The sequence below is a fragment of the Coptis chinensis genome, chromosome 1 (genome assembly GCF_015680905.1).
Source record: "Coptis chinensis isolate HL-2020 chromosome 1, ASM1568090v1, whole genome shotgun sequence".
Classification (NCBI taxonomy): domain Eukaryota; kingdom Viridiplantae; phylum Streptophyta; class Magnoliopsida; order Ranunculales; family Ranunculaceae; genus Coptis; species Coptis chinensis.
In genome coordinates, this window is record NC_141456.1 from 14199623 (window position 1) to 14211587 (window position 11965).

General features: G+C 36.0%; 1 protein-coding gene across 1 annotated transcript; it reads right to left on the reverse strand.

Moving 5' to 3' along the window:
* Window positions 1-724: 724 nt before the first annotated feature.
* On the reverse strand, window positions 725-2208 carry LOC147522357 (uncharacterized). Its single transcript, XM_086567578.1, has 2 exons — window positions 2052-2208; window positions 725-1596 (listed from the first exon to the last, which is right to left on the reverse strand). Exons 1-2 carry the CDS (start codon window positions 2179-2181, stop codon window positions 725-727), a joined length of 1002 nt encoding a protein of 333 aa, XP_086423704.1. The 5' UTR covers window positions 2182-2208.
* Window positions 2209-11965: the final 9757 nt, after the last annotated feature.

The window sequence follows — 11965 nt, forward strand, 5'->3', positions numbered from 1 at the left end:
GTGGTGGCGGAAATAGACTTTGATTTTTGGTGGAGCTGGGTTGAGACGGTGGTGTTGGTCTGATTGTTGATTGGTTGTTTTGACCAAGTCCCAAAATTTCGATATCGGTGGATATCTCGGTGTACCCAAAAACCGAGATATATCGGATATATCGGATATCTCGGTTTTTTTGGTGACCAGTCCAAAGTTTCTAAAATATCGGAAATATCGGTGTACATAATAGCAACATTTATTTATCAAGAAAACCATAAAAAAATATTGACAAATAATTAACCACAATGTCATAATCTAATGTACTTAAAGTCTCAAATTACAAAATAAGATAAATAAGTTACATCAAATCATCAATACATAAACGAAAGTGGCGTGGTCGGGTCAACTTCCATACCCGATTCTTGAATCCTAAGCGCTTCACAATACCTACTACCCAAGTGTATACTGAGTTATACCCACCGTTGAGAAATTGTCGAACATGCCACTCATATTTTTGTGTTGGAAATTCTAACATGATTCCAATTCGAGGAGTGTTGGTGTAACTATACATTGGGTGCAATGCAACAAATCCAGTCTTGAGTTCAATGATTCATAACTTGGATAGAGTTGTCCATATGTTGGTTCAGTGTAGTCGCCATAAGGTTGTTGATCAACCCCCATCCAATATCCATATGAAGAACCATATGACGCACTACTCGCAGGGTGATTGATCATGCCACCAGAAGAATCGTTATCTCTTGATTGGTTGTATCCCCCAACCACTACTATATACACTCTCATTGTCATGGTCGTGTGTCCCTGAACTCATACTAATTGCTTCAAAATTAGAAGAAACTAAATCAATATCAACATCATTTCGTATAATGTGTCCTCGTTGTCTTCTTTGACCAACACTTCCACGCCCTGGCTCATACATTCTTTGGGAATTGTCATTAAGAACTCCTCTACCACTAGTGTTTCTGGCTGTAACCTCATATACTTGTGGGTCCAATGGAGTTTCCTCATCAGTTGAGTCATGCAATTGAATGTTAAAATAACCTCCACCTCCACCACCACCACCATCACCATCACCATCACCACCACCACTATCATCATCATCAGTATCAGGTTCTTGTGTCTCGTCATCACCAGAGATGTTCTCGGACAAATTATCTTGTGTTTGGAGAGGTGTGTCAAATTCGGGGCCCAAACTGAAAGTAGGCGCATCGCCATCTTCTCTTATTACTCTGTCGACCATATCTTCAACATTTGGGTCAGGCCTACCTGATTCCGTATCCAACACAGGTGCTAAAAGATTTTTATCAATAACCCAGTCAGCCAATGGATCAACTTGTTCACTATCCATAAATACTTGGGTGAGGTCAATAATTTGATCATTATCTATATTTTGCGCACGTCTTTGCTTCAAACGCAAGTTGTAGTGGACCTTCACCAACATCATCAATTTTGGCGCGCCAATATGGTTCCTAAGTTTCGTGTGAATTAGGCCGAATGTGCTCCAATTGCGCTCACACCCAGATGATGAAGCTGTTTGAGAAAGGATTTTGATCGCCAACTCCTTTAGCTCTTCTGTATCACCACCATACAACTCCCACCATTCAGCTGCATTATTTAAAAAAAAAACACATATTAATTATCTATAGACAATGCATTTGAGTGATTGAGAGTATGAAAAAATATTTCATTTACGAGGTGTGAAATTGTTATTCCGACTTTCGCTGCAGTGTACCAAATTCCGCTAAATGATCCCGAAACGACATCATCTAATAGACCAAAGTGTTAGTGACCCAGCATAAATGTAAAATTCAAATTCTAACTTGAGAATATCAATATTCTTATTTTTACCTGATGCAATGCTTTTGCTTGTTTGTGACCATCACTAAATAACACTTTTGCTACTTTTATAACTGCTTGTTTGTGGGGATCGGAGAATCCGAGCTTCAATGTGTATTGGTACTCTGGGTTTAGATACATTGCTAGTAGAAATAAACATAACTTTTAGGAATATTTGAAATAGAAATAATTTAATTAAGTCAAACTAAATCAAATAAACTCACCAGCTGTGTGTAGCACATGCAGTAATTGTTTTGTCCATCTTTTGTCGATAATATCAAGGACCCAACCACATCCAGGGATTTCAGAGATCTTCTCCCTCATTATTTCAAAGGCTTGTTGTACATATGGCATTGTTGGCTTCTTGTCACCATCCAACAACCTTAGGCATCTCAGACAAAGGTTCAAGAATTTGTACAACATAGTTAACATCATTCCAAAATGCTCTTGGCGACTTTGCTCCACGGTCATCATACCCTCTACAGAATTAGCCGATGGGGTGTCGAGATATCTTTGATCCACTTAACATCTGCCTAAGCGATATCTTTTTTCTCTGGAGACTTTTGAGAGACAAGTAGTTTGTGGCGAATCTAGTTGTTTGCCAAATCTAACTATTTAAGCCACCACATGTCTCCCTCATTAATGCTAAGACCACGGATGCATTGTAAATGAACTTTGTAATTGCATGAGCTTTTCGATACACCTCGCCACCCGATGATGCTTGGCAATATCTTTTAACATCAAGTCTATGCAATGACAAGCACCGCGGTGTCCAAAATAAATTATATCCCTGGTGTCTTCATCGGCAATCTTCCAAATTTTTTGTAGGCGTAACCTTGATCGATTATTATCGCACCACATTTGGTGCACCTATCTCATCAACAACCTCTTTCATTAACTTAAATACGATTTTGTGATCTTTCGGCTCAATGCGATATCGAAAGACTTCTTGAAAATTGTTTCCCGTCCACAATAGACCATGAAGTTAACGAGGGATATCTTTCTTGTCCGGACCAACCATCACACATGATGGTGCATCCATAAGTTGGATACTTCTCCGCCACTTCCATTTTGAATTTGTCGATATCATCATTTTCCATCTTTAAATATTTTCCCATTACCTCTTGTGGTTGGTCCTTTCACTCAAAGTGGGACATTTCGTGATGAAATCAATAGTTGGTTGGTAGTATGGATTGTTTGTCGTTAATGCATGTGGAGGTACTCGGCAAAATTGAACCATGAACCGATCCGTCTACCCAACTTCTGCCTCCATGTCTTCATTTTACCCATGTCTTTGACACTAGGTTGGTCGTGTCCTACTGTCTAATAGTGTATGGATCAATTGTTTCTTGTCTCATGGTTTTGGACTTCCGCAAACCCATGAATCCCTTTCCTTTGTTGCTTGATCCGAGCCACTTCGACGACACAAAAAAGTATGCGATGCGAAAACTTCTTGCATGTTCTCCTTCCCTTTCTAGCATTTGTCTTTCTTCCCATTGGTCACTCTCTGAGTTTCTTCGTGCTTGTTGCATGCCCACGAAACTCCTCTCCGCTTCTTCTTAGCGTCGAATCATTGGAATCATCGTCCAAATTAGAGCACATTGTCTCCTCAACTCGAGTTTCACGCTGCCGTCTTTTAAGTGTTTTATTTGTGCCATCCTGTAGTAGGTCTCGCATTGCAATTCTTACATGTCCGGGGACTTCCTTACACCTTGCCACTTGGTTACCAACCCCAGATAAGTGCTGTTTTAGGCGACTGACCCCACCACTATGAAATTCTAATTGACAGTAATTGCATTTAAACTTCGCCTTGTTGTTATCCAACGGTACGCCATGAGACCAACCAATATCCGGTTTCCTAACCATTTTTCTCTTAGACAAATATGTAACTACGAAACAGTTTTTCCGAACACGTTGAAATGCTGTACGTAGACAAATATAACTAATTAATCAAAATGTAAGACATACATTTAAAAAAGTGTCTACTCTTCAAATAGTCAAATACTACAACGGTACAACCCAATCCAATTTGAACTCCATGAAAAGGGATAGACATACACCGAAAGGTAAACAATAGTGATCGAGCTATACATATAACAACAATCGATGAAAGAAATTGTTTTGATCTGCCGTAACTTTGGGCATATACTACCACCTTAGGCAGGCACCGCCATCAAACTGATAACAAAAAGGATTGGAAATAGAAAAGGTAGAGAAAGATTCTATATTTATCACTATTGAACCCAACCCGCCCTTAGTCGGCAGATATTTATCTAAACAATCGCCTAAACCTCTTCGCTGTTTCACCATCGATGTCATCTTCACTGCCAGATTAACCCTTGTAACCTCAATCGAATCTCAATCAAAACTACTACAAAACACTTGTCCAAAAGGTAGGAAGATAACCAAGACGAACAATATCCCAAGTTCACTGATCAAATTTATTCCGGTAAAAGCAATCAACACGATATAATTGATATTTTCGACTTATTCGACATATATCTTTTGACTTTGACCGATGTTTGACTGATTTTTTATTATATTTCCGATATATATCGCTATATATCCATGGACCAAAATATCGGCGATATATCTGATATATCGTCGATATATATATCGGTATTTTGGTACACCGACATCGATATTTCCAATATATATCCACCGAATATAGAACCCTTTTTTCTCGATACATATCGGAATTTTCGATATAAAACTTTATATCACCGATATAATTGATATATCTGATATTTACGATATATATCGGTTGACTTTTTTACCATTTTTTTTTTATATTTCTGATATTATATTTTCGATATATTTGATATTTCTGATATTTTAAATAGTTTGGACTGGTCACCAAAACAATGGATATATTCATCGATATCGATATTTTGGGCCTTGTATATATCGACGATATTTCCCGATATATTAGGCCTTGGATTTGTTAGTGGCTTACTGCGTACAGCATAAGTCACATGGTGATATGGCCATATGAGATCATCATTTGGTAATTCAATTTGGCTATATGCATTGATTCACATTTGATCAAAATGATTACTAAAATCTACTTTCTTAATATAAACCATGGACCAAAATATCGCCGATATATATCGGTATTTTGGTACACCGACATCGATATTTTTGACATATATCCACCGAATATAGAACTCTTTTTTTTCCGATATATATCGGAATTTCCGATATAAAACTTTATATCGCCGATATAATCGATATATCCGATATTTACGATATATATCGGTTGACTTTTTGATCATTTTTTAATATAAATCCGATATTTCCAATATATTTCCGATATATTTCCAATATTTCCTATATTATATGTCCGACATATCCGATATTTTCGATATTTTAAATATTTTGGAATAGACTATTCCAAAATATTTATCGAATATGTCCGATATATCCGATATATATCGATTTTTGGGTACACCGATATATTGATCGATATCGATATTTTGGGCCTTGATTCTAATTACATCCAATCGATTCATAGGTTGTGTTAATGTCTATGTCGTGGAAATTATAATCCTTAAAAGTTGGTTATTTGAAAATTGTTAACCTAATCAGATTTTATAAATATTAACTCACGAAATTGATTAAAATTTGTTAAAATTAGGAGTTAATTTTCTGCAATTTTGATTTTCGAAATGTCTAAGCTTATTGTGCAAATTAACTCTTTGACTGAAATTGTTTTTCCTAATGAAACTAAAACCGACAAAAGGCTTATGTAATTATTATGTCCGTTGCCTTTTCCTTTTCATCTTTCGTTATGAGAACATGTCCTAGTGTGAGTGTCTATCATGGAGTAGGTGAATTATTTCTCCACACTCCACAGTGAATTTGTTGCTAGGACTATAAACAACTCACCCAACATTCCCAAGTTTAGATTAAGTAACATTAAGAGCAGTACCAACATTAACAACTTGTGAATCATAATATAAAGTAATCTCATGATCAAAGTTAACATTAAGAGATTGGTTTTGCAGCTAAATTAGTAATTAACTAAGCAGAAAACAAGTAACAACATAACTGAAAATAAGTACCTGGGTACAGAAAATGCCGCCAACTTTTTTCCCCGTGATGCTGTGAATTTGGTTTCTGCTTTGGTTTATGAATTTGTAAATTCTGTGATGAGTTGGTGTGAAGGTTGAGGAGAGGTTTTATTTTTTTGTGAAGTAGTGGGTTTGCTAACATTCACGGAATGAAGTCCCTTTTTCAATGACAACATCAGATATCAGATGCTAAAGCTAAAGCTAAAGCAAAAAGTTTTCACTTTATTCCAAACGTTTTTCACTTTTTCACTTTTTTCTTATGTAGCTAACAGCCTAACATTCACTTTTTCACTCTAATCCTTCGATTTTTTTTTTTTTTTTTTCCACTTAATCTCGCCGATATATCTCGGATATATCGGATATCTCGCCGATATATCTCGGATATTTCAGATATTTCGGAAATTTCAATATTAAAAATTGGTCAAAAAGTCAACCGATATATATCGATTATATCGGAAATATCGATTATCTCGGCGATATAAACTTTCATCTCGGAAATTCCGATATATCTCGGAAAAAAGGGGTTCAATATTCGGTGGATATATGTCGGAAATATCGATCTCGGTGTACCAATTTACCGAGATATATCGGCGAGATATCGGATATCTCGGCGATATTTTGGGCCATGGTTTTGACTAGTCTGTTTTGTTGGAGGTGATGGTGACAAGTTGAGATGGTGCAGTGGTGCTCTTGCTGCTGCTACTACCCCTCCTGTTGCTGCTCTTATTACTTGATGCTACTGCTAGGTGGTTCTATGATACCTACTAGTTTTCTGAAAAATATGTTTGTGAGTGTGTGGTGCATAAGGTGTACTAGTTAACTATAACACCCCGTCTTTTCTTTTATTTTCCTAATAATAATAATACTAATAATAATAAGAAGAAGAATAATAATGATAATAGGTTAAACTAAATATATGATAACTATCAGTTAAGGATAAAAGTACCGTAAATAAATAGATAAGTTTCATCCTTGTTTTTCGGTGAGGTTTTTAAAAATAAAAAGGTGATTTCTCACGTAGAGCTTTTTGGGGAAAAACACAGAGAGTTATACACAGAAAAAAAAAAAAGAGAAGGAAGGGAGAGTAAAATCAGTTAGTGGTTGCGGTTAAAGAGTAAAAAGAAAAGGTTTTGAACGAGGAAGATCGTCTTTTTCGCGCAACAATCGACTTCGGTGTTTGGGGGTTTTTCCGCTTTCGGAAATCTAGCTGTTCGGTTATAAACTGTGAATAGTCTGAAGGTGTTTTTTTTTTTTTTTTTATATATATATATATATTTGTTTTCTGCTAATCATATCCGTAATAGTGTTTTCCTTATTTGATACCTTGTAAACTCTATTAATGGTGCCGGTTGTTAGATACAATTTCGAAGTACTACAGTATATAAACATTATGACGAATTTGAGAATTTAACTGTTGAAGCCTTGACACCGGTTGTTAATGGCGTCGCCACAAGAACCAAATCGTTCTATTTTTGTTGTGTTTGAATCATGAATTGTTTTGTTGGAAATTTTGTTGTGATGTTATACTGTTAGTTTGATTTTGATTGTTGATGTTGAATTGGGTGTTGTTGGGTTGAGATTGGGTGTTGTTGGGTTGAGAATGGGTGTGCTGTTGAAGCTCCGGAGGAGCGTTAATGGTGGCGAGAAATTCCAAATCTAGTTTGGTTGAAAGATTTCGAATTCAAGAAATGAGGTTCTTGCTTTTGTTAATGTTATAAGGATTTTGAAGGGGAGTATTTTTAGGTTAGGGGGGAGGGTCGGGCGAAAGTGGTCGATGGTGGTGGCCGTCGGTGGAGAGAGTCGATGGCGCTTGTGAGGGAGACGACCCTTGGTTGGGTTTGAGATTGGGTCGTACCCCTCATATTGTTGTTTGGGGTCATACCACGAGTCTTGTTAGATGGCCGGTGGTGGCTGGAGGTGGAGGAGAGGTGTTGTGAGGAAGAAGAAGATGAACAGTGAGGGTTTTGTTATTTGGGCTTGGGCCGAACTTAGTGGCTGGGCTTCAGTGTTTTAAATTTTGGAATTTCATTTTGGACTTAAGTGTTAGACTTTGGGCCTTAGTCTTTGGGCTTTTGGGTTAGAGGAGTTTATGTCTGGTTGACTGCTCTTAACCTTGCTGGTTGACTTTGACTATTGACCAGGGTTGACTTTGACTAGTTGACCCAGTTTGACTTTTAACTCGGATTATGATTCAGTCTACTAGAATAGGTCTAGGGCTATTAGCATGCTTGGCTTTAGGCTAAGACCTTTCTATATATACTTGTGTACGTGTATTTACTACTATGTGATATTTCAGTCTTTTATAATATACAACATTATGGCACTTAGACATCCATATAATTAATAACGCGTAAACCAAAAATACAAGAAACAAAATACTCTTTCTTTCTCTGAAATAATATATGCAATAAAGTTCAATAATGCGTAAACAAATTTACCGCACCCTTTTAGAACTATCCACGCCTCAAGTTTTGGAAATGAGTTTTATGACTGATGATGTCATATGTTAGGTGGGCATTTATTGAATATGCCATAAATGGCTCGTTAGCGTTATAAATGGGTATTCATTGAATGTGTTATGAATGACCCGGGTATTCATTGAATGTGCCATGAATGACCAGATGGTTTGGACTGCCCTAGAGAGGAACTAAGGTATTCGCCTTGCGGGTTAGTTGTATTCCTTTAGTGTACGGAAATGTAGGGTTGGGTATTCATTTAATGTGGCGGGAATGACCCAGGGCATTCATTGAATGTGCCATGAATGGCCAGTTAGTGATATGATAGATATTCCTTGAATGTGGCGGGAATGACCTAAGGTATTCAATGAATGTGCCATGAATGACCTGAGTTTTATGCCCAAAAAGGATGTGAAATATGTGTATGAAAGCCCAGAGATGGCTATGATATCGTGGTATTTGGTGGGAGAGAGGCACACAAATGTGTGATTTTGCAAATGTGTGTAGTGCAAATCGTGGAGTAGGTACTAAAGTGTGGGTGTATAAGAAAAGAAATTGATTAATTGATAAGAGAAGTTGATTTGATTATGCGAGTGAGTTTGGGCTTACTTTTGAATACCTATAGGATATCTACATATGTTATATAGAAGTTCTAACTTTCTTTTGCAGGAGGGTAGGACTTAATAACATTTTGTGCAGGGACGTAGTCCTACCCTTATACAACAGTGGATATCGGTAAGTTTTAATTCAATTACTTAGTTATTAAAACAAGTTATTATAATGAGTTAATAAAATGGAAGTCTTGCTTGGGAAGAAACTATGCTGGTTGAAATGACGAAATTATGTGTCTTCCAAGTTGAGAATGATTAAGTTAGGATATATTTAAAGTGATAGTTTGGTAAGTAAAGACTGGAAATATTTATATGTGGTTAGTCTACTCATACCAGCAAATTCCATTTTGCTGACCCATGTTTGCTTTGTTTTGGCAACGTGGGTGTGTTCTTGGGAACATAGGTGGAAGGCAATGGAACTGCGGCGTGTGATTTGGATTCTTGCCTGGAGCAGTCAGTTAGTTCTTTTATTAGGTCCGATTGTTATTGGAATGATGTAATAATGTAGTTTACATTTCAGCATGACATGAGAATAAGATATTGAAGACTTTTATTCTTAGAAGTTTGTTTGATGTTTTGTTTGGACGGAAGATAACTTAATAAAGTGATGGCGGTTGATTATGGGGATTGTGTAATTTAAGTTGATCCTTTTATGATATGGCTTTTAAGGGTTTTTGTATGTGTTGTATACACCCCGTCATAGCCTAGGTTTTTAGACAATTGAACATAGCGATGTTTGAGATATTTATATTTCAAATATTCACTTTGTAATTGTTTAGAAATTCGGGTTGTGACATTAACCCAATTATCAAACTAAAATATAAAGCAAAAAGCAGTGTTACATTAGTTATTAACTAAGAACTATAAAATGAATACATACAAATTAAATTACCTCGTTAAGAAACATTTTGTTAACAAACACAAACATCAACCCACTAAGCTTAAGTACTACTCTTTTTTCCCATCTCACATATTAAACGCAGATGACAATGATAATTAAGAAAAAAATGACATCTTTTTCTAAAATTAAAATTTAAAAACAAAAAAAGCAACGGAAAATAGAGAGAGAGAAAAGAAAGACATCCTTACCTTAAATTGGAGACGAGGAGAAGTGATGAAAACAAATGAGGAAGATGAAGAAGGGGATGCTCCTTTCTCCTGGTTCTCTTTCAGTTCTATATTTTTTTTTGGTTTCCTTTTCCTAAAAAATTTAGGTCTGGAACACGGACTCAAAACCATTTCCATTTCCCTAATTTTGTTTCCGCACGGACAACAAACTTTCCTTTTCTTGGGCAAACAAACAGCTAAACCACTATGGAAAAGGTGGATCACACCTCTTTTCCTTTCCTTTCCGTAGTCTTTCCTCCAGAACAAACATGTCCTAAAGCTCCAAATTGCTAGCAAAGCTCATGGACTCAGAGAACCATGAAACAAGTTGAAGAATCCAAACTTGAGTCCCTAAGCCAGCTAAAGAAGAGATTTTCGGATAAAAAACTTGGTCAAACTGACCTAAATTAGCTCGAAAGTCAGGAGAAAACTTCAAACGGCGATATCTTCCGTCTCCTAACTCTGATTCAAACATTTGACTAGCTAAAATGATTAGCGTAGAAAACTCTACGTAACAGTATCTAGCTTCCTAAAAATGGTCGTACAGTTTGGAATATGAAGATAAAGCCAAAGCCCATGACTATTCCAAAGAATTTTTTTAGAATATTTTCTATAATATTTTTAGAATATTCTCTTGGATATTATATTTTATTTGTAACCGTTAGTTTTAGATTAGACGGATTGAATCTAGACCATCAAAAAAACTATAAATAGAAAGGTCTAGTTTTAGTTTTTCTCATATAATGGTTAGTTTTTCATCAGTAGTAGTATAGTTAGATTTACTGCTTTCTAGTGTAATTTTACTGCTTTCTAGATTAATTTACTACTTTCTGTTTTAAATTCATTTACTGCTTTCAGTTTTTAATTTTATTTTTCTGCTTTATGACTTCAAATTATGTTTTCAATCTCTAAATCAATTATAAAATAGAAAAATCAAGTCAAACTTTCTCTCATCCACTTTCTCACTAAATCACGTGATCAAATTAATAGTTTATGCTTATAAAAAAACATTTGCAATTTTATTGAAATGTGAATGAAATGACAAACCCGACCGCTGTGTTACAAATAGATCAATGGTGCCGTTGCCGGGGATAAATGTAATAAATGTGGCAGCGGGAATAGACTTTGATTTTTGGTGGAGTTGGGTTGAGACGGTAGTGTTGGTCTGATTGTTGATTGGTTGTGTTGACTGGTCTGTTTTGTTGGAGGTGATGGTGACAAGTTGAGATGATGCAGTGATGCTCTTGCTGCTGCTACTACCCCTCTTGTTGCTGCTCTTATTGCTTCCTGTTACTGCTAGGTGGTTCTATAATACCTACTAGCTTTCTGAAAAATATGTTTGTGAGTGTGTGGTGCATAAGGTGTACTAGTTAACCCAATTATCAAACTAAAATATAAAGCAAAAAGCAGTGTTACATTAATTATTAACTAAGAACTATAAAATGAATACATCCCAATTAAATTACCTCGTTAAGGAACATTTTGTTAACAAACGCAAACATCAACCCACTAAGCTCAAATATTACTCTTTTTTCACATCTCACATATTCAACGCAGATGACAATGATAATTAAGAAAAAAATGACATCTTTTTCTAAAATTAAAATTTAAAAACAAAAAAAGCAATGTAAAATAAAGAGAGAAAAAAGAAAGTTATTCTTACCTGAATTGGAGACGAGGAGAAGTGATGAAGACAAATGAGGAAGATGAAGAAGGGGCTGCTCCTTTCTCTTGGTTCTCTTTCGGTTCTATTTTTTTTTTTGGTTTCCTTTCCCTAAAATTTTTAGGTCTGGAGCGCGGACTCAAAACCAATTCCATTTTCCTAATTTTGTTTCCGCACGGACAATAAGCTTTCCTTTCCTTGGGCAAACAAACAACCAACACCATGGAA